The following is a 23544-nucleotide window of genomic DNA, read 5'->3' on the forward strand; positions in this document are numbered from 1 at the left end:
CACCCTAGAGTCCTCCAGAACTGGGCTCAGATGTAACCACTCACTCTGTAGCCTTGGCCAAGTCACTTAACCTCTCTGAGCCTCAGCTTCCCCATCTGAAAAATGGGCATAATCATGCTCACCCCTACCCCAGAGCATCATGGTGGGAACATGAGACAATGTATGTCGGGGGCTTGGCATCGTACCTGCACAAAGCAAGTACTCTCTGTTTCTTGGAGGTTATTATCATGTCATCATTGTCATCAAACTTAGTGTCGTTCCCCTTCCAGTTTCTGGTGCTGATGCAGAGTCCTCTCTCACAGACTTAGGAGAGGGAGCAAAAACCTCTAGCCAATTAGAGCTGCCCACTTTCAGTGGAGGGAGGAGGAGCTGAGCTTCCCGTCTCTGGAGGTGTGCAAGTGGGATGCAGAAGAGTGGAGCCTGGCAGCTGAACTTCACCTGATAATTCAGACCAGATCCTGATGGGCCTGGTGGACCCCGGGGTCCTGGTCACACCTGCTGGTCAGACTTGGGTTCAAAGCCCAGCTCTGTGGGAATCTTGGGCAGGTCTGAGCCCATTTTCCTCATCTGTCAAGTGCGAGTGAGTGGGTTCCAGAGTAATAGAGACGTCTGCATAGGGCCAGGCATGCAGTAGGCGCTCAATAAATGGTGAGGATTTTTCTTTTGACGAAGCTCTCTGAGTTTCCCTCCTGCCTGCCTTGTCTCGCTCGGCTCCTCTCCTCCTTGCCTATGCTGGTCAGTCTCTATCCACCCTTCAGGGCCGGCTTACGTGCTGCTCCTCCCTGAAGCTTTCCCAGATTCCCCTCCTGCCCCGAGTGGAAGTGACCCCTCCCCTTGCCAGTGCCCAGGGCACGACCCTTAGGACGTACATCACTTTCTCCCTTAGATTGTCCGAGCTGGTGGGACTGTCGGACCGTGAATTCTAACCCTCGTTGTACAGAAGATCAAACTCAGGCTCAGAGAAGGGAGAGATTCTCCCAAGGTCACACAGCAAGTAGCAAATCTGTTGGCAGAAACAGTCTCCCATTCCAGGCTCCCAGCCCTGCGTGCCCGGTGCTAACCTGCGTACATGGCTTCTCCCTCAAGGGAGCTCCTTGGGATGGGGCCTGGGACAGCTTTTGCTGTGGCTGCCCGTGAGTAGGGAGACTCAGATATGCCATCAAACATCCAGAGCCTCGATTTCCCCATTTGTCCTGTAGACACTCTGCCCCCTTCACCACTGAGGTTGGAGCCGATGGGATTCTGCAGGGGCCTCCCCCACTCCACCCAACCTAGGCAGCCCCTGGCAGGGACGGAGGCGATCAGAGAGACCCAGGGACCAGAGTCCACTTAGGGAAGGAGAGCTGGTGGCTGCCCCCAGGAGTTCGTGGGCTCATGAATTCCACAGGTTCTCGGAGCCAGATTTCCATCCCTCCTCCCACCCGAAGCCCCTTCCCACTCCTGGCTCAGGACCACCTGCCCGCAACTAGGGGCTGGGGTGGCCACACCTCCTCTGGGAAGCCTCCCCGGATTGCCTCAGGCTGGGTGAAACGTCTCCTCAGTGCCCAGGCCTTTGCACTTGGAATAAAAGAGACTCCCCACCTTGCCCCATGGGACCCTGCAAGGTTGGCCATCGTGGACTGTTCCTTTTTAAGAAAGAGCCCTACAGCCAAAAAGAATTTGAATACTGGGAGAAGAACATGGGGTTGGGAGTAAGACAGGTGTGTGTTCAATTCCTGGCTCTGCTGTGTGGCCTTGGAAGGGTTATTGCCCCACACTGGGCCTCGGCTGCCTCCTCTGAGCAATGGGGACATGCGAGGGGGAGGGGAACTGAGGCCGGCCCAGGGTCGCCTGCTAAGACGTCCCGCATACGTGACAGCTGAGCACTGAGAATTGACTCGTCTTAACGGGGATGTGCTGTAAGCGTGTAAAATACATGTGGATTTCCAAGACTTAGCACGAAAAAGGATGTAAAATATCCCATTAATAATTTTTATTACATGTTGAAATAATAATTTTTTGATATCTTGGTTTAAATAAAATACACTATTAAAATTAATTTCTCCTGTTTAAAAATGTTTTTTGTTTCACTTTTTTTAATGTGGCTACTAGAAAATTCCATATGTGCCTCACCTGTGTGGCTCGCCGTCTCTTCCTGTTGGACAGCGCCCTCTAGATGACCATTACTGGGATTTGGGGGCACAGCTGGCTCTGTGGTGGGGTCCTCCCCGATGGCTGTTTGTGGATGAGAGGGCCCGGGCAAGGATTGGAGCCCAGGGCCTGACCTTGCTGACCCCTGGCTGCTGAGTAGCCCCAGGCCTGACACTGCCCTCTCTGAGCCTTCCTTTCTGCATCCGTAAGAAGAGCTGGTGGGCCAGGCTCAGGGTTTTCAGTCAGTTTGGGGGGCCCTGTGGGCAGGGGGATGCTGAGTGAGGGAGGCCTGGCCCCTCCCCAGGTCACCCTGATGGAGCCCCCACCCAAGGGCGGCCCATGAGACCCACGCAGACCATTTTCCATCCTCCTGCCGGCCAGATGTCACACAGGCCCAGCTGCCAGGGCTGGCTCCCTCCCAGTCTGTGCTCCTGGGGTGACAAAGCCTTCAGTAGCTCTGGACCCTTCTCCCCATTTGCCAGAGGGAGAAGGTGCGTACTTTCTGGTTCCCGGGGCTCAGGCAATGGCACCTGGAGGCGGTCACAGCTACGTCCCTCCCACTGTCTCTTGGCTAGCCAGGGTCATGCTGCTGGTCACCTTGGATCCAACAAGGGGTCTTGCCACTCTCCTCCTTCCCCTGTTTGCAAAGGGATCAAGGCAGAACTCGCTGTCCCAGGGCGAGGGGCCCACGGCCCACTCTGATCACCGCCAGCCCCTCCTGGTGGCTTGGACCCTCCATCGCCCCTTCAGTCCTGCTCGAGTCAGCAGGTAGGCATCAGGGTGGGTGAGGAGGGCTGGGCCTGGCCCGGACTCTCAGGGTGGGGCCCTCCTGGCTCTGGACCCTGCTGCACCACTGCCCAGCCACGTCTGCTCATTCATTCGTTCGTTGAAGGAGTATTTATTGAGCCCGCTGTTGCCAGGCCCTGCTCTAGGAGGTGGGGCTAGGTTGCTGGACAAGACAGACCCAGCGCCTGCCTCCCGGAAGGGAGAGCAGACGACGAACGTCGATGAATGCGTGTGAGCTGTGCTGCCCAGCACAGCAGACGTTACCTACAAGTTCTATGTGAAGTTAAATGAGTTAAAATGAAGTAAAATTTAAAATCCAGTTCCTCATTCACACTAGTCACATTTCAAGTGCTCAATGGACGTAGGAGGCTGGTGGCTACTGTATTAGCTCAGATATAGAACATTTTCCTCGTTGCAGAAAGTCCCGTCAGACAGCACTGACAGTGTCTTGGAAGAGAAGAGTGTTTTGAAGCACTGGGTTGGGGCGGGAGGTGCCATTTTAAATGAGGAGGTCAGGGTAGGCCTCACTGAGGAGGTGACATTTGAGCAGACTCCTGAAGCTGGGCAGGGAGGGAGCCATGCTGGAATGGGGGGAAGAGTGTCCCAGGCAGAGAGAATAGCAAGTGCAAAGGTCCTGAGGTCAGATCTCAGCTGGAATGTTCAGGAACAGCAAGGAGGCCATTGTGGTGGGAATAGAATGAGTGAGGAGAAAAGCAGAAGCTGACCCCAGTGGGACTGGCCCAAACGTGGAGGGCCTTGTCTGCCACTGTAAGGACTCTGGCTTTTACTCTTGGTGAGAGGACACCGTGGGAGGGTTCTGAGGAAAGAAGGGACAGGGACTGATCTATGTTTTGCCAAAATACCTCTGGCTGCCGTGTCAAAATAGATTGTCAGGGAGGAAGGACGGTGGCAACAGGGAGGCCAGTGAGGACCTGCCCCACTGTTAGAGGTGGGAGGTAACGGTGGCTGGTCCAGCCTGGGGGCTGTGGAGGTGGGGAAAAGGGGCTGGATTCTGGAGATGTTTTGGAGGCAGAGACCCCAGCGTCACCTGGAGACCGAATGGCGGCGTGAGAAAGAGGGACAGAGGCAGTGCCGGCTCTGCGGTTTTAGGCCCGGGGACCAGGAAAGCAAAGGTGGGGTGGGCAAGGATCTTCCCTCCAGGATCCGAGTTTCATCCGCTGCCCAGTGAGACTAAGGACAGTCCCAGCTTTCAGATGACACCACTCACCACACCTGGCATGCGTTCAGTAGTTCAAACAACATTCATTCTTTTTGTTTTTTTTTCCTGAGGAAGATTCGCCCTGAGCTAACATCTGCACCAATCTTACTCTATTTTTTAGTATGTGGGCCACCAGCACTGCATGGCTGCTAACAGAGCGGTGTAGGTCCGTGCCCGGGAACTGAACCCCAGGCCGCCGAAGCAAAGCACACCGAACTTAACCACTAGGCCACGGGGGCTGCCCCCAAACAACATTCCTTCTTATTAAACAGGCTTTGTCCGAACCTTTGACCTTGGGGGTCAGGGATGTTGCAAACTTTCTCTTAGCCCAGAAGCCGGTTGCTGGGGACAAGCTCACATGGAAACCCTGTGTGTAGAGCAGAGAAAGCAGAAGCTTCTGGATGGAGGCGTTTGTCAACCCCTACCCTCCCGAAGCCCGCAGTGTCATGGGGAAGGGGAGGAGCAGGCGACCCCGGAGCAGGAAGCCCCCTCCCAGCCCAGGGCTCCCTCTTCCTCCTGCCTGAGCTGAGCGGGGCCAGGAGGGGCCAGGAGGGACCCGGCGTGCCTGCCCCGCGGGCGGAGGGCGCCTGGCGAGCTGCAGCAACGGGCATGGCATAGGGTGGGGGACTGACAGGCACAGTATTCCCTGGGCGACCTGCACGTTGCCAGCCATCTTTCCAGGGCGAGATAATCTCTCTGGAGAAGAGGAAAGAATTCTAATTACATCTCAGGACAATATTTGTTTGGACGTGAGAGACGGAACATATGGTGGGGGGGGCGGCGCTGGGCTGTGTTGAGTAGGGGTTCGTTTTCTCATTTCCTGGGCGGCATGGTGGGGGTGGCGGGTGGCGAGGGCTCTTGCGGGGTCAGGGGAACTGCCTGCCCTGGGATTTGGTTGGGGGGCTGGGCCCTGTGGGGACAGGAGACATGTGTGGCTCCCACCACACCCTGGGGGCCCTGAGAGGATGGAGAATGTTCCAGCCATTCAGGGCACCTACTAAGTGCCAGGAAACATGTAGCCCCCGGGAGCTCCAGGTCCCTGTCTGCGACAGGCAGTGCATGCGGTGAACAGATCTGCGACCGTGGCCGTGACCTGGGTGGGCGGGGGTGTGGGGTGGGGGGAACCTATCCAGGGTGGTCAAGGAAGGCCTCTGTGAGGGGGCCAAGGTTGCGCTGAGCTTTGAGTGACTTGCTGAGCAAAGAGGGGCCAAGGGGAGAACATCCTGGGCCTTGGGAACAGCGAGGGCGAAAGTGAGGTGGGAAAGCGAGGCGTGTTCACAGGACAGAGAAGAGACCGGGGGAGGCGGGCGGGCGGGCCTGACCCCCAACCTGGGGGGCCTTCTCCTAGGGGCAGTGGGGAGCCAGGGAGGGCTCTGAGCAGGAGGTGGCCAAGGCTGATTTGGTTTTACAAAGTCTGCTAACTGCTGTGCACTGGGGGTTGGGAATAACCCAGGAGGGAAACTAGCTGGGGGCAGCCGGAAAACTCTGGAAGAATTGCAAACAGCAGCTTCCTCCCTGGCCTCCTGGGCTCCCTGCTCACACCTTGCAACCCAGCTCTCCTCGGATCCATCACTCCCCTGCGTGGGTCTCCCACACTGCCCCCGGGCTCCGGGACAGAGGCCGGCTGGGGTGGGGACTCAGGGCCCTAGACTTTCTCCTTCCCCCCCACGTTGTGCCAGCTGCTGCTGTGTGCCCCTCTGCCAGCTTCCCCAGCCTCTCCAGGTGCCCCGCCTGGAACCAGGCCGTTCCCACCTGCAGGCCGGGCTGTTCCCACTCACCACCTCTCCCCCCTAAGCCATGTGCCTGCTGGCCCTGCGGTTTCCCGAGCCCCGGCCACTCCTCCCCCGTTTCTTCGCACAGCCCTGTTCACAGAGACACCCCATGACATGACGGCGCGGACGGGCGAGGACGTGGAAATGGCCTGCTCCTTCCGAGGCAGCGGCTCCCCCTCCTACTCGCTGGAGATCCAGTGGTGGTATGTGCGGAGCCACAGAGACTGGACCGACAAGCAGGCATGGGCTTCGAACCAGGTACTGCCCCTGGGACACCCCCCCCCACCCCCCCACCCAGCTGGGCTGGGAGAATCTTGGCCCCCAGGGTAGGGGTGTGTCTCTGCCCCTCATTGCCTTGGAGCAGGAGGCAGAGGTAGGCTGAGCACTTGGGGTGGGTGCAGCAAGAAGGGCCCTTGAAAGTGCACAGAGTCCCTCCCTTCAGTGTGTGGGTGGGGAAACTGAGGCCAGAGGGACAGAAGCTGACTCCAGGTTAGGGGCCAGGTGGACTCCCCTTCCATCACTTCTCCAAGCTGCCGACTTCAGTCACGAGCACGCACGCGTGCATACCCTTCCACGTGCGTGCAGGCACACTCCTGCATCCAGACACTGCACACGCATTCGCCTCTACACACACACAGGCTCAGAGGCACACAGCGCTGGGGCAGATGGTGTTGGTGCCGCCTGCACGCTGGGGTGTGCATCGTCCCAGCCACCAGCCCGGCTGCCGACTGCCAGACCCTGCGACTCTGCCTGAGGGTTTTCCCCAGACAACAGAGCCCACTGGCCGGCCAGGCAGGCTGGAGGGGTGCTCCACCAGGGCCTGAGGGGCGTTGGAGGGTGAGGCCCCAGCTCCCTCGCCCTCAGTTGGCATGACTGACGCCTGTTCTGCATGCTCCCGAGGTGCCCCGAGGGAGTAAGGTCCAGCTGCCCACAATGGTAACTGGCTTAATAACACCCCATATTGACTTCCTTCCCTTTTTTGTCTTACTCACCCACTCCTCCACCGATGTTTCCCGGAACCACCTCCCAGATAGACTGCTTGCGCTCGAATCTTTGTCTCAAGGTCCGCTCCTGGGGGAACCCAAACTAAGACACTTTCATTCTTACACTTGTGCATACACAGATAGCATGCAAACTCTGATCCCTGTCTGCCCACCCATGCGTACATGAATACGTATCTACACATCTTCGTATGCACACACGGGCGTGCTCACGCATTCTCGCATGTTCATGAAATAGCCCCTAACGTGTTCACAAATACGTGGTAAACTGTGGCTGGCTCCTAGGGGAGTCACCCCCCAGCCCTTCCAGCCTGCCCCCCAGGTCGGAGGACTCCAGCTGGGGGAGAAAGCCCTTAGTCGAAGAGTTGTAGCTATTTGCAGTTGGAAGCCCCGTGGTCAGCTTGCAGGGCATGGCGCGTGGGCAGGGTTGCACCAGCATCTGCTACACACGCTCACGTGTGTGACACACCTGAAAATACAAACACATTCCCAGAGAGAGACAGACGCTCCTACAGACAGACACTCCTACAGACACACCAAGCAGACTCACATTTTCCCGTTCACACATCCCCGCCCATATATCCCCAGATGCCCGCATAGCTACACGCGCAGCACATGCCCAGTGTCCAGGCCCCTCCTGTATCTTCCTTTGCTTGGGATCTCCCCATCCCCCGAGTGGACACAGCGCTGAGGGGCCCCCACTCCAGGTCCCGTGGCCCCCAGCGTGTCACCTGCCCTGGCTAGAATCTTCGCTGTTGTCCGCACGCCCGCCCTGCGGCGCTAACGCCCCTCTCTGCTCTCTCTGCCCCTCCTGCTCCCAACAGCTAAAAGCATCGCAGCAGGAAGACGCCGGGAAGGACGCAACCAAAATAAGCGTGAGTTTTGATAATGACTTCTCGCAAGGGCTCTAATGGAGGACACAGCTGTAATTTAAAAGAATTTTTTTTTGGTCTCCTTCAGCAGGGAGCTTGGGCAAGAAGATGGAGGAGGAGACAGAAAGAGGGGAAAAATGGTCCTGCTCTGGGTTTTAAAAGCCAGAGATTTTTCAAGTTCATTGAATGACAGGCACAAAAAATGACAGGGGGAGAAAAGACGCATTCTCTCCTGTCGGGGCCAAGGCTGTGTGCGTCCCTGATGCTTCGTGTCTGTCTCAGCAGCATTTTTTATTTGGAGAACCAGCAGGGTCTAATGAAACTGAGCCGGCGGTTCTCGGCCCATCGTGACGGCTGCCGCTTCTCACAGTCACAGGGGTCCCCCGGCTCCCGGGAGTGAGGCAGGGTTGGGGAGCTGCAGCCAGAGGATCTCAGGCCTGGCCGGCCCCCTGATGCGTTGCCAGTGTTATCCTTGCTGCAGCTCTATGGGGAAGGGCAGCCGTTCGCCCATTTTACAGGTGGGGCTACTGAGGCTCAGCAGGGTCAAAGACTTGGTGGAGGTCATGGCCTGGCTGAGCTGCCATGAGCTCTTCGTCTCCAGGCTCTGCAGGAGCCCAATGAGGTGGGGGACCCTGGGGGCTCTGGGAATGACAATTTTTGTGGAGGAGGGGCACCCAAAGCGGGGCCTAGAAGAGGCAGGCAGGATTGAGAAAGGAGGCGAGAGGGACTGAGTAGAGGGGACCAGCTTGGGCACACGTGTGGCCATGGGACCCGGCTCGGTTTGTGCATGGGGCTCGAGGTCAGCCTGGCGGGAGGCTGGAAGTTCACCAGCAACACACTCAGAAAATGCGGGTGCCCGCAGGGGTGTGAATGCGTGTGTGGGGGGAGAGACCTCCAAGTTCACTCTTTCCTGCTGTGTCTCCCATGACTTTTCAAGGACTTGCGGGGGAGCTCAGGACCCCAAGGCCAGTGAGACACGGATGCACAGAGGAGCCGCACCCCAAAGCAGAAGTCACAGCGGAAAGAGTGGGCACCGGGAGGCATGGAGTGCCATGCGGGACAGCAGGGGTGGCAGAGCGGAGGCAGGGAGGCTGGGGAGGAGGTCCTGCAGCCACTCAGGCCAGAGGCGGGCAGATTAGAGAAGAAGGGCATTTGTGCCAAATGCCCCAGGGCCTCTCCGAGGTGGGGGTCTGGAAGTTCAAGCCATTTCCAGTTTAGGGCAGCTGCTGGTTCACTTTCTCCACACCCTGACCCCTCACCCTCACCCTCTGCCAAGGGCACATCCATAGGTAATGCCCCGTTTCTTGCCCAAACAGCCACCAGGTGGCCCGGGCAGGGAGGGACCTGCGCATATATTAACGCGCCCCGTTCACGGGACCTTTCTCTGCTAGGATGGTGTTTGGGGTTTAAGGAGCGTCTCTGGCAAAGGAGAGAATAATCTAATTGACTAAGAGGATTAGAATTCGAGGCTGCTGGGCCCCACGTGAGGGGAATGCGAAGATGCTAATTAGTTAAATAAAATAAAGGCACTCCCGTGATGGTGCAACCGATGCCCCACTCCCAGCCCCTGCATGTCCTGCACCAGCTGGGCTGCCCGGTCTGGCTGGGAAGCCCACAGACAGGCTCCCCATGCAGATGGCGTCACACGCATGACTGTGCTTGAATACACAGACTCGGGGTTGGCGGCAGCTATAAGCAGAGGCACCCCTGGGTTCTGCCGTCGAGGAGGAGGCTCAGAATTGGCTCAGTGGCCTCCACAGCTCTGTTGGACTCACTCTGCTCTCCCTTGAGCCTCAGCTCATCTTGCTTGGGGCTCCCCATCCCCTCCCAGGCTGGCTGCCTCTCCGCCTTCCCATTGCTTCCCACCTCCAGGCCTTTGCACAGGTCAGTCCCTCTGCCCAGAAAACTGTTCCTCTCTCTTCCTTTAGGGCTCAGCTCAGGAAGCCTGCCTTGACCCTGCGACTCAGTCGGCCCCCCTGACTTTCCCTGCTGGCTGCCTTTCCGTCTGCAATTATCTATGTGTGTGAGACAGTCTCCTGTCTGTCTCCCGGGGAGACAGTGGGGCAGACTGTGCCTGCCTGATTGCTCCATTTCCAGAGCCCAGCACAGAGCCTGGCACGTGGCAGGTGCCCAATTAAAAATTACCGAGTGACTGTCACACACAAACACCCACCCAGGCCAACAGGGGCGTAAATCCAGACAGTTGTGATACACGGACACACCAATGCGATGTGCATCCGTGCCTGGACGTGGACGTGGACGGGTGACATGAAGGTGTGGAGGGGCTCGTGGGGACCACGGGGCCGGGAGAGCCAGCTGAGCCAGGAGGGAAGTCCAGCCCAGTAGTCCCATGTCTCCTAAAAATGTGCTGATTTGGATGGAGTATGTCCTGATTTTTAACCGTTGGGACCTAATTTGGTTTCTGGAAAACCCTGTGGGAGCCGAATGGCACCGACCACCTGCTGGGCAGCCTCCGCGCCCATGGGTCTCAGGTTCTGGGGAGGAAGGACCGTCAACTTCCAGGAGCCGGTGTGGGGAGGGCTCTGTGACCTGCTGGGGCCGCCATGGTAACCCTGGGAAGGTGCAGAGTCGCCGTGCGGAGCGCCAGCTTGGGACCGTGAGGACACAGTGGGGCCGGCGCTGAGCGTCCCGGGAGCTGAGTCCTCGCTCCAGCTCTGCCACCGCCCTGCGCCTCCCTTCCCCACTCACTGAGGCTCATACAAAAACGCTTTGGAAACTGTAAAGTCCTATGGATTCGGCTGTGTGAATGACAGTGGTTACTAGCGTGGAAACAACCTGAATTTGCAAAGCATGTGGGGGCCCGGAGCCTTGAAAGAAGGCCCCGCTTGTCTGCAGGAACCGGGCGAGGGAAAGAAAGAGCTCAGGATCTTGTGGGGAGATCGTTTATGTGGGGGCACAGGCGTCTGTGAGAAAATCATAATAATATAGCAGCTCACGTTTGTTGAGCACCTGCCCCATGTCGGGAGCCAGGATGAGTACTTTACGTGAATTATCTCATCTAACTCGGGGCCTGGGGAAGGACCCCTGGCCTGAGACGTCTCCCTCAGTAGCTTGCATATGCTGAGGATTCCACCGTGAGGACCTCCTTCCTGTCGCTCAGAATTCTTCTGTTTATTGGCCATTTTCAAGTTCTGGATGTTTTTCTTTTGATCTAACTGAAGTTCTTAGGTTAATTTCCCCTTAACCAGTTTTGCAAGTAGAGATGGTCCCCAGCTTCCTAATTTTAAGACAAGGTGAAATGCTCCACACAGGCCTTCTTTCCCAGGGGCCTCTCCTGCCTTCATTACCGTAAGTCCCTCCTTTGGTCGAGCAGAAGTTGTCTGTGCTGTAGACTCAGTTCATGTAAGCTGCTTCTGTCCGAAACAGCCGTGGGCAGCCTGGGTCCCCATGTACATGGGGCCCCCTGCTCTGGCTCACTCATCACAACCCCCGCCTCCTCGCCAGCCCAGCCCTAAAAGCCAGGCACAGCCCAAGAAGCCCCAGGAAGCACGTTGTAGCCCCCGTCCCGAGTCCCTATGAATGGTTACAAGGCAGCTGCATTTGTCAAATCGGCCAAGTGGCCCTGCAGGCCAAGCCCCTGACCACCCGCCTGGCTGCTCCAGACACGTGGAGCACATGTGTGGATAGCGCACGGTTGCTGATGGGGGCGTGGTAAGGCTGGGGCCACCGGAGCAGCACACAAGGTCTGCATCCTTCACACAGGAGTAACAGGCCGGGTGGCGGGCACGGGTTACTATGATTTTATTTTCTGCCATAGACGTTTCTATCTTTTCTCGAAATTCCTGCAGTGATCCACAGTATCCATAGGACGTTAAGTTCTGAAGTGTGCCAGGGAGGCGAGACTCGTGTGGAGTCAAAATCACTCCATCCATCTTAGGAATCCTTTGAAATATCCACAGAGTGGCCAGTTTGTGGTCTGGGGCCGTGAAGATGCCTCTGTGAAGGCCATCGTCACCCCCCCCCCCTTCCTGTCCTCAAGGTCCTCCCAGTCAGTATGGGAGATGGATCTGAACCCAACCATCATATATGATAAAAAGTAAAATGACAGGGCCGGTCCCGTGGCCAAGTGATTAGGTTCCCACGCTCTGCTTCGGCGGCCCAGGGTTTCCCCAGTTCGAATCCGGGGCGTGGACATGGCACCACTCATCAAGCCATGTTGAGGCGGCATCCCACATGCCACAACTAGAAGGGCCCACAACTAAAAATATACAACTATGTACCAGGGGGGCTTTGGGAGAAAAAGGAAAAATAAAGAAAAATCTTAAAAAAAAAAAAGTAAAATGACAACTGTGACCATCAAAATGAGGAGAGCCGCCCAGGGACCTGAGCCTGGAACAAGGGACCTGAGCTAGTCTAGGAGGTCTGGAGGACTTCCTGGAGGAGGTGCTATTTGAAGTGAACACTGAAGGGCAGAGGAGTTGGCTAGGAGCAGGGGGAGGTTTGCTGGTGTGTGTGCTGGAGAAACTGCTGGAGGCTGCTGTAGCTAAGGGGCAGGCAGGGATGAGACCCTGAAGCCACCCCTCATCCCGGCAGCCACTGCAGGGAGCCACCGAAGGAAGGGTTCTAAGTTGGAGGCATTTTGAAAAGATGTATCTGTCCGTCATGGGAGAACAGATTGGAAGGGGCCAGCGTGGCTTTGGGTGGACGTGGGAGGAGGTTGAGGTGATGACCCAGAGGAGAGAAGCTGGCACTTTGCCCTGGCCGGTGCAGGGGCATCTGGGGTCTGGAGAGAAGGGGAGGTGCAGTGATGTTGAGAGGGAAGATCAGTGGCCTTCGAGGGTGGGTTGTGCTGGAGCGCTGGAGGAGCATGGCGCTGTGACTGCAGAGGGTCTGGCTGCAGTGGGTGAGGCCTTCCAGGGCTGAGATTTGAGGAGACCCTGGGCTGGGATTTGAACATGCCGAGGGGCTGTGAAGTGGCTGGGCGTTGCTGATGGAGGCACAGAAGCGGCGGAGCTCAAAGCAGAGCCGTGCCTGGGGCAGGCCCATCTGACCCCGATCCCCACCCTAGCACCTTCCTGGGGCCACCATGTCACTCTTAGGTCTCAGCTGTGAGGCCCCATGTGGGAAAGGCCTGGCACCAGAGATGCAAATTGGCACCACCCATTCCTCCTGGCACCGCTGGCTGGGGAGAAAGACCCCAACCCACCGCTGGCCCAGGGGCCCCTGCCCTGCCCAGAAAGGCCTGGGCAGGGCACATGGAGGAGGCTGAGCGCTCCCGGCGTGGCCTGGCCTTGTCTCTTTCAGCATAATTAGGTGCTTAATTGCACCGCTAAGGCCTGTCGATGCATGCGCCCAGGTGATTATGATTTACAGCCAGGCCGCCACGTGGGGGTCTCTCTCCTTGCGGCCTCTCCGGTCACGCTGGAGAGCCAGGCCACAGGATTTTCTGCGAAATTTGTGAATGATGAAATCCAAGAGGCTGCTCCCGGCACCCCCAAGAAGCTGGGGCAGGGTGATGGGCGCCTCCACAGGACATGCCACTGAGGAGGGGCCGGGAGCCTCCAAGACCAGGAGTGCTAAGGACCTGGGGAATGAGGTGGGAGGGGCTGGAAAGACAGACCTGTGGTCTGCTGGTCATGGGAGGCTCCCCAGAGATGTGGTTAAGACCTGGTCTCTGTCACCAGCTGGGGGGGCTTGGGCAAATCACTTGACCTCTCTGAGCCTCAGTTTCCTGACCATACAATGGGTATCCTAGCAGGGCCTACGTCACGGGGTTATGGTGGGGTTTATGTAAGATGTACGAAGCTTTAGCGCGTCATCTCAGTGACCAAGCGCTCCATGAACTCTAGCGGCCAGCACTACTATTACTGTTGTCACTGTTTTTATTATTCACCTTCTCCAGATGGTGCTTAAAGGCAGGACCCCTGGGGTGGGGGGAGCAGAGTCTGCTGTGTGTCCTCTCCCTTCATCCTGCTGGATCAGCTCCCTGAGGTGCTTGACTATGGGCGTGAGGTCTGGGTTCCCCCTTAGACCTGGAGCCCGTGAGGGCCTGGCTGGGGTCTGGCTGGTTCATGGCTGTACCCCTGGGGCCCAAGGTGGGCACTTGCTAAATGTTTGTCCAGTGAATGGATGAATCGAGCCCAAGAAAACCGAGGCCAGGGTGCTCCCAGTGCCCCTGCAGTGCGCCCTGCCCCCTCCTCCTCCCCAAGAGGGGAGGAGCGCTACTGCTGAAGGCCACGCGTGCTTGCTGGCAGGGGGGTGGTGGGGGGAGGAGCTGAGAGCTCCTGGGGAGAGCGGTCCAGGCCTTGGCGTCAGGGCTGGAGGTGGGAGAGGTGGGCAGAGGGTGGGCCTCGCTGTCGCTCCCTCCCTAGGAGCCGCTGCTCCCAGCGCTTCGCATTATTACTCCATTAGCGCCTTGTAGGGTTGACAAATGAAGGATAATTAATATCCGTGAGGGAAACAGATGTTGAGGTAATTCGCTCCCCGCTGCGCATTTGCAACAGCATCTCCTAACTCACCCGGAGAGCATGGCAGGGCCACAGGACCTCTCAGTGCCCTTGGTCAGAGGTGATGGCGTCAGCAGGGCTGATGGCCTCCAGCTGGGCCGGCCGCACTGGGGAGGGGATGCCCCACACCGACAGGGGCAGCCGGAAGAGTTCCCACCACTTGCTGTTGGGAAGTTCTGCCTGTGTCTCACCTCCTGCCTGGCCATAAGCCCACATTTCCCTGCCTCAGGGGGGATGATGACCAGCCAGGAAGGCTCAGAATAAGGGAGGATAGGCCAGGCTCCCGGCTGCTGCCCACCCACCCTCTTCCCTTCTGGAGCCTGGGAAGCCCCCTGTGCCCCTGCCAGCTCTGAGCGACCCTCTGTGGGGCCTGTCACGCCATTTGGAGGGTCAGAGTACATGGAAGTAGGCCTGGGTTCAGTTCCCAGCTCTGCCACTCACTGACTCAGTGCCCATGTGAAAGTCACTTCTTTCAGAGCCTTAGTTTCACCGTCTGTAAAGTGGGTATAGTCATGTCTGTGACCTACAATTAGAAAGCATGCTATCTGGGTACTACTTCATTTGGAGAAAGAAGGAACTAGAGTGAGGCCATTCATTCGACAAGTGTTTTTATTATTATTTACAGGGTTCCAGGCCCTGTGATGGTCACTAAGATGAACAAAATAGCTATCATCCCTGCCCTCATGGAGCTTATAGTTTAGCCAGAGAGGGAGACAAAAATCAAGTCAACAGACAAACAAATTAAACGGTTCTTAAATTGTGACGACTGCTATGAAGGAAATAGACAGGGGGTTGTGATTGAAGGTTCTGGGAGGAGGTGATGTTTGAGAATGAAGGGGAGTCAAGCGGGTGAAGAGGGGTGGGGAACAGCACCCAGGCAGAGATACCAGCATGTGCAAAGGCCACAAGGAGCTTGGCATCTGGGAGGAGATGGGAAGGGCCCAGAGAAGCCAGAGCAGATTTGAAGGATGGTTAGAAGTCACGGGTGTGTGTGTGAGGGCCCAGCTGCAGAGTGAATGCACCCCTCAGAGACTGTCCCCTTTCTCATCCTGGCCTCCTCACTGCAAGGGTGATTAGCAGGGACTTCCCATCCAGGGTTTGGGGCTTGACAAGAAGAGGCAGGCTGGCTGTCCATCCCTATCGACCCCCACCTCTGCCCCCCAGGGGAGAGGGACCAGTAGGACTCAGGGCTGGGGCCTCAGGTCTGAAGCCCACTCAGCTCCAGCCTGGGCCTGGCAAGCTTGTAATGCTGGCTGGTGTAAGGTCACTGGGAAGGGATCCCAGTGGTGCCTGAGAGTGACCTCCCCTGTTCTGTCCGGGTGGGGCAGGGCTTCAGGGGCGGGGCAGGGCTGCAGGGGGCAGGGCAGGGCTCCTTCTGGCTGTAAGTGGGGGCCAGGGAAGGACGGAAGCCCCCTCCCCCCAACCCTTCTCCATAGGCTCAACTCCCCCATCCCTTTTCTAAGCTTTTCATTTTGAATTGCAGATTCACAGAAAGTTGCAAAAATAGATCATAGACTCCCCTGTACCTTTCACCCAGCTTCCCCAGTGAACTGGCTTATGTAACTGTCCACCTGCCTTCTCTCTTTTGATTGAAAACAATTCCCTATAGTAGCTTTATGTTCAGGGCAGGTTTACTCATGAGAGTTTTAATTTGGCAACTGCCCAAGTGTCTGTCAACAGGGGGCTGGATAAACAAATGGTGGTATATCGGTATGATGGAATACTACACTGCAGTGAAAAAGAGCACATGGAGCCAGGCAACAACACGGAGGAATCTCATTGGTGTTATGTTGTGTGACAGAAGCTGCACACAAAGGAGTTCAAGAACAGGCAAAACTAATCAGTGGTGATGGGAGTCAGAGTAGTGGATAGCCGCGGGCCTGAGTCCATGAGGAAGGGCCACAGGCTGTGCTCTGGAGGGGTATCCACGGCCCACCCTTGCTCTGGGGGCGGTCACACAGGCATGCACGTGAGTCAGATTTCATCAAGCTGTATGCACTTCACTGTACATAAATTAAATTTCAATTTTAGAATTTCAAAAACTCAATCAAATAAACAAGCAGAAGGCCAAAATACAAAGACAAATATCACCGACACTCTTGCTCCCCTCAACTGGAGTGGACAGTGATTAGCATCCTGATTTATTTGTGATCAGCCTTTATTCTCTTTAGAGAAACAAGACATTTCCGACTAAGCTGAGATTTCCCAGAGAGAACCACTGCTGGGAGGCCACTGTGTTCCGCCCGTCTATGTTCAACTTCTACACACACACCCGTCTCTAAAACCAGTACAGGCAGCCCTTCAGATCCGCGGATGCGGAACCGCGGATAACGAGAGCCAACTAAAGGCTTGAGCATCCGGGGATTTTGGTGTCCGCAAAGGGGTCCTGGAACCAGTCCCCTGCGGATACCGAGGGACGACCGTATAGAGTATTTTCCTGTGTCCATTTACAGAAATGGCATCGCACTGTAGGAGTTTTGCAATGAGATCTTTCACTTCCTGCATGCCTCTCAGCTCGAACATGCCCAGCTCTAGCACCTTTTTATCTGCTGTGCAGTATTCCACTGAATGAACGGACTACTGCCTGTTTATCCGTTCTGTTGATGGACAATGAAGTTGCTTCTACTTTTTTGCTATTTAACTCTGTGTGTCCTGGTGGGAGCAGCTCTGGGGCCCCAGCCTGGGAGTGGGCTCTCGGGACCAGGGCTCTCGGTCTTCCAGCTGCCGCTGGGCGGCCAGGTCACGGTCTCTCTGTCGTCCCCAGGTGGTCAAGGTGGTGGGCAGCAACATCTCCCACAAGCTGCGCCTGTCGCGAGTGAAGCCCACGGACGAAGGCACCTACGAGTGCCGTGTTATCGACTTCAGTGACGGCAAGGCCCGGCACCACAAGGTCAAGGCCTACCTGCGGGTGCAGCCCGGGGAGAACTCCGTCCTGCACCTGCCGGAGGCCCCGCCCGCCGCGCCCGCGCCGCCGCCCCCCAAGCCGGGCAAGGAGCTGCGGAAGCGCTCGGTGGACGCGGAGGCCTGCAGCCTCTAGACTGACGGCCGCCCCGCCACCCGCCCGCCCGCGCCCCTACGGCTGTCCAGAGTGCATGAGGGGCCGCTGGACCGCTGGGGACGGGACTGCCTGGGTCCAGCCGCCTCCCCATCCCCGAGGCCGCCTGCGGCCCGCCGGCCCTCCGCACCACCCCCTCGCCCAGCATGTAAGCCCCGCCCAACCCTTCCTTTTCAGACCCTGCAGTGACCTGGCTGGGAGAAGGTGGGCCCGGGCACCAAGGGGACGACCGCCTCGAACGCTGGGGTGGGGCACCATGCCGGGGCGGGCTGCCCCCTTTCTGTCACCAGCTTCAGTGGAGTCCAGTGTTTTCGCTTTGCTTGCTTGTCCCCGACCCTGTCCCGAGCCGGGGCCTCCCAGCCTTACTCTCCTCCTTCCTACCATCCCCCACTTGGACCTGGGGGTGTGGACAGTGACTCCTCCCCGAATTTGGACTTGAATCTTCTGAGCTGAACTAGGGCCTCTCCCCTGGTGAGGAACTGGGGAACAGAGTCCCCAGGAGACCTTGCTCTGGGGCTCCAGGGTCACTCACAGGGGCCCTGGGAGGAGAGGGAGACCTCGGCTGCCTCCTGGTGGGTCCTTCATGTTCAGCCTCCTTACACGGAAGCAACAGCTCCCTGTTCCACCTTCCTGGGAGGCGGGGGCACCAGGAATCTGCCCCTTCACATGGCAGGTCCGAAGGAGGACCTTTGTGCTCTGACCGCATGGCCCCAGGCAGAGTTTTGCACCAGCAGGACCCCTTCCAGGGTCTTTGAGGCTCTCCCAGGAGCCCCCCCTCTGCCAGCTCCCAAGGTCCCAGCCCCCTCCTGGGGCCCATGCCAAGCCCACCCAAGGGCCTGGGGCTGTTGGGAGCCAAGTGTCCCTTAATACCAATCCCCTCACAATCCTTGATCAGGGGGACACCCACCCCTGGTGATTTGTAAATATTTCTATCGGGCCCAACACCCCTTAGAACTGGCTCAAACCTCTGGCCGCCCCTCAGCAATGGAGTGGGGGATGTGGGAGGGGCGTGGGCTTGGCCCAGGGGCTGTGGGTAACCCTGTATACACGATCCAATCCGTGACTACCAGCCAACCTGAATAAAGCTGTTTAAAAAACCTCTGGGCAGCGTCTTTCTGGGGCATGTGTGTCCGGAAACCGGGGCAGTGGCGGACGGGGATGTGGGGGATCTTGGCCAGCCCGCACCCACGCCTCACTCAGTATCTTCTCGCTCCTGCTCTCTGCCCCCCAAGCACAGAACAAGAGCTGGTGGGGGCACGAGGAGAGTGTGAAGGAAACCGGGTCTTGATCCAGCTCCAATCCAATTACCAGGCACTTGAATTATTCTTAGACTTTGAGATAATCACGTACGGAGGAGTGCAGAAAACATGTTCACACTGTTTTATGAATAAATAAATTAGAAAGCAAGTAAGGGTGAGCCACTACCCACCAAACAGCATCCAGAACAGAAGCCCCCAGCCCGGTCTGTGCGTCCTCCCGATCATGCCCCTCTCCCCACTCCTCCAGGCAGCCACGACCCTCCCACTTTTTAAATAATCACATTCTTAGTGTTCTTTTTACAGTTTTACTACCTGCATGTATGTCATCTTCAACAACATAGTTGAGTTTTGTCTATCTTTCAGAACTTGCATGCGTGGAATCACACCGTAACTATGTTTTCATACACCACTGTATTTGTGAGACATCCATATTGCGTGTATCTGTAATTTGTCCATTTTTATTACTGCATGAATATCCTACAACGTATCAATTTATTTATCCATTCCACTGTTGACAAGAATTTGTGTTCCCATCTGGTGCTATTCCCAACAAGACTGCCATGAGCATTCTAGTCCACGTCCCCTGGTGCACACAAGCACGAGATTCTCAGGGGTGGATTGGCCAGGTTGGAATTTGCACTTTAGGAATCTCGTTATCTCCAATGAGGTATCACCATCCAGGCTCAGAGAGGTTAAGTAGCTAGCCCAAGGTCACACAGTTGCTGAACTCTGCTTTGCTCGGCCTGAACCCCCACATCCCCTAAACACACACACACCTCTTCCATCATGCCCTGGGCTCTGGACTCTGCCTGGCTCATCCCAGCTGAGGGTCCCACCCACCACAGTCCTGCTGAGACTCTGCCTGAGGGTGTGTTAGTGTGGGGCTCTTGGGTCAAGCCCTCACAGCCAGCGTGGCCAGCTGGTCCCTCCTCTGTGTGCCTGCAGAAGCCAGGGACACCAGCCATACTAAGCATCGGACTTCTGCCTGCCTCAGATCTCCCCTGCCAGCCAGTCTGAGCGAGCCTCCCTCAAGGGCAGGGACTGCGACCTGCTGAGATGATGATGGATGCTGGTTGAGCACTGTGCCTCAGGCCCTGTGCTGATGCCACGGCAGCCCCAAAGGGAGTCTCATATCCTCAGCTTTCAAATGAGGAAAGTGAAGTTCAGAGAAGCAGGGGTGGAGGAGGGCAGGGTGGCAGAGCATGTGAATAAACCAGGTGATGAAGCAGGCAAGGCCCTGGACCTGCTACAGAATCCAGGGATCCCTGAGCCAGATGGTCTATGACCTGTGGTCGTCTCAGGCCAGCAGCCAGCCTTTATTCAACGAATACAGTCCCTTCCAGAAATGCCCAAGTGCAGGACAGGCCCTGAAAAGCCCAGGTCCCTCTGGGAAGGTCTGGGGGGATACAGGCTCGTGCTGGAGTGATAGCAATCTTCACAGGTCCTGAGCACCTGCTACACAGCAGGGACTAGTGCAGGGTTTTCCACGGGAAACGCTGAGGGTCCACGGGATCTCCTTTCACCCTCCCAAGGGCCTGTGTCCCATCTTTGGTCCCCTCCCCATGGGAGGGATTTGTCTTGCTCCATTGGGAATGCAGCCCAGGGGAGAGGATGGTGCCTGGCTTAGAACCCTGCCTCTGCTCATCCTTGCATCAGGACCTTGGACAAGGCTCTTCACCTCTGAGCCTCAGTTTCCTTTTCTGTAAAATGGAAATGCTCCCAGGGAAATGCAAATCAAAATCATAACGAGATTCCACACTGAGATGGCGAGAATCCAAAAGACAGAGAATAACAAGTGTTGGCAAAGATGTGGAGAAATTGCAACCCTCATACACTGGCCGGTGGGATTATAAAATGATGCAGCCACTTGGGAAAACAGTCTGGCAGTTTCTCAGAATGTTAAACATAGAATTACCATATGACCCAGCAATTCCATTCCTAGGTATATACCCAAGAGAAATGAAACCATATGTCCACACAAAAACTTGTTCATGAATACTCACAGCAGCATTATTTATAATAGCCCCAAAGTGGAGACACCCCAAATGACCATCAACTGATGAACGGATGAATAAAATGTGGTGTGCCCAGGCAGTGGAATATTATTTGGCAATACAAAGGAATGAAGTGCTGACACATGCTACACCATGGATGAACCCGGGAAACATTATTCTAAGTGAACGCAGCCAGTCGCAAAAGGTCACACACTGTATGATTGCATTTATATGAAACGTCCAGAATAGGAAAATGTATGCAGACGGAAAGTAGATGGGGGGCTGCCAGGGCTGGGGGAGAGGAGGCGGGGCTGACTGCTAATGGGTACAGGTTCCTTTTGGGGTGATGAAAATGTTCTAAATTGATTGTGCTGATGGACACACAACTCTAAATATACTGAAAACCATTGAATTTTTAGTATTGTGCACATTACATGGGTGAGTTGTATGGCATGTGAATTCTATCTCAATAAAGCTGTTGAAAGAATGGGATCCCCCAACTGCAGCACAGCACCCACTTGCCCACACCAGGCATGCGGAGGACTCAGGAAATTCTGGCTCCTATTAATATTGCTGTGATTTAACGTGGAAGCCAAAGCCGAACTGGGCTGACCTCAGGGCATGGCTGATGGTGGCAGCCTGCGGGGTAGGGCTGGGGGGCAATAGAGAAACATGAGACCTGGGGGCGGTGTTCCTAAAGGGGGTACCCAGGCCCTGTCCTGAAGGCTCAGAAAAACCTCCTCACACCCCAGGTTAGTTGCAGGCCACTTTCCCCTTTGCGCCCCAGCATAACAATAGCGGGGGCGGGGGCGTGGCGCAGAGGGGTGCTTGTTATACATTCAGATGTCTAGGCCCCCTCTTGGCCTTCAGATCCCCACGCATCAGCATCTATACCTAGCGTCCCCCGGTGGTTCGCACGATGAGGAGAGAGCGGACCTCTGGCCACGGACAGTCTCACACACACTCTTGCTCCTGAGTTACTCCAGCCCCCCAGCTTCCTTGGTCTCCAAGGCCCTGAATTATGACCCAAACCCCACACAGCCTGGCTGCCTGGCTCCCCTCAGGTGTGCATCCCTCTCAGGGTCCCTGGCCAACCCTGTCCTGGAGTTTCCCTTTCCGTCCCTCGCTGGGTGGGGATGGGGGAAACTGACAGCAAGGACAAGGCCTCTGTCCCCAACTCTTCACCCTTCACCCTGGGATTCAGAGTGTGAGGCAGGGATGTCCCATTTCAGAAGGTAAGAGAGGCTGGGCCCTCCTGGTTCAGGGCAGGACTGACCGCACTCCTAGTCTCTGGCAAGTGCTGGCTATGTGATTAGCTGCCTAGAGGAACAGGGACAGTTCCAGAAGCATCCCGGCACCTCGGTGAGGAAGCAGCTTGGGGCAGGGGATGATGGAGTCCTGGTCCAGGGTCAGGAGGAAGGAACTCAGGAGCCCTGGAACTCAGGGACCCTGGAAGTGGGTGGGGTCCGCTGCCCTCCCAGGCCCACATGTCACCCAAACCCCAGGCATCTGAGCCACGAGAGCTTGTGACCAACCCAGGTTTCAGGGCTCTGTCCCCAAAGATTCTGATCCAGTAGTTCTAGAGTGGAGCCTAGGAATCTGTATGTCCAAGAGGATTCTGATGGAGGTGGCCATTGGAGTTTAGTTGGAGAAATATTGCACCATACAATCCTTTAAAGAAACAGACATGCATAACTAAGAAAATAATAATACTTTTTATGAAAGTGGGTGTTTGTTTCACTGAAGCACATGCTACAGGCCTTGCTTCTCACCAGCTCTCATAGACCTATCTCATTTTTGCTGCGAACTGAAGAGCATTTCAGCACATGGATACGCCACAATTACCCCAAACACTTGCCTACTGAGGGACCTCTAAGTTGCTTCTAACAATCTGCTGTTACAGATAATGATTCTCCAAGTATGGCTCTATGAACAGCTTGGCACACTTGAGGTATTTCAAGGAGGGTGGGAAGTCCTTAAAAATGGAACTGCTAGCACCAGGGAGATGAATACACACTTTCAATTTGAGATATTCTATCTAAGTGCTCACCCCAAACAACCTTGACAATCTTAAAAAAAATTTTTTTGAAATAAGTAGTAAGGGGACATGATATGAAATTTTAAAAGTTCAAAAGAGTATATATAGAGAATTACATTCTGTTCCCACCCACGCAGCATCTCCCAGTTCTCCCTGGAAACAATCACCATTAGGAAGTTACACTCTGTGCATATACGCATGTGAGTGTGAGCACATGTGTGTGTGTGTTTATTTTTTTAAATTTTTTTTAAAGATTTTATTTTTCCTTTTTCTCCCCAAAGCCCCCCAGTACATAGTTGTATATTTTAGTTGTGGGTCCTTCTAGCTGTGGCATGTGGGACGCCGCCTCAACATGGCCTGATGGGCAGTGCCATGTCCGCACCCAGGATTCGAACCAGCAAAACCCTGGGCTGCTGACCAGCAAAACCCTGGGCTGCCGAAGCAGAGCGCGAGAACTTAACCACTCAGCTACGGGGCTGGCTCCAGTGTGTGTGTGTTTAAATACAGGGATGTTAGCATGTTATATACATGGTTCTGGACCTTGCTTTTTCCACCTTACAACCTACCTTGGCAATGGTTCCACATGGGCTTTTTAATGGTTGTACAATATCCCATGATACGGATGAAGCATGATTTATCTATCCAATCCCCTAGTGATGAACAGTGAGGTTGTTTCCAATCTTGTGCTATTAGAAACAATGTTGCAGTGAATTTCCTAGATTATAAATCTGTGTATACACATGCAAATATGTTTGTAGGATAAATATTTACAAATTAGAATCGCTGGGTCAAAGAGTTTGTGCATTTTTAATTTTAGTAAATATTGCAAAGTTGATCTCTACAGAATTTGGACCAATTTATACTCCTACAAGCTGTGTCTGTGAGAGGGCATACCTGTTGCCTGATTCCCTCACCAACCCTATTATCAAATATTTTGATCTTGGTCAAACT

At 55.8% G+C, this 23544-nt stretch overlaps 1 protein-coding gene across 1 annotated transcript in view; it reads left to right on the forward strand.

Annotated features, from left to right (window-relative positions):
* Positions 1-18403, forward strand: part of VSTM2L (V-set and transmembrane domain containing 2 like) — a 35840-nt gene extending 17437 nt beyond the window's left edge. Inside the window, exons 2-4 of the mRNA XM_005604755.4 lie at positions 5996-6165; positions 7733-7783; positions 17012-18403. Of these exons, the coding sequence (XP_005604812.2) occupies positions 5996-6165; positions 7733-7783; positions 17012-17284 (494 nt within the window). The 3' untranslated portion in view covers positions 17285-18403. The remainder of the gene's footprint in view (positions 1-5995; positions 6166-7732; positions 7784-17011) is intronic.
* The last annotated feature ends 5141 nt before the right edge of the window (positions 18404-23544 follow it).

Source organism: Equus caballus, chromosome 22 (assembly GCF_041296265.1).
Source record: "Equus caballus isolate H_3958 breed thoroughbred chromosome 22, TB-T2T, whole genome shotgun sequence".
NCBI classification, from domain to species: Eukaryota; Metazoa; Chordata; class Mammalia; order Perissodactyla; family Equidae; genus Equus; species Equus caballus.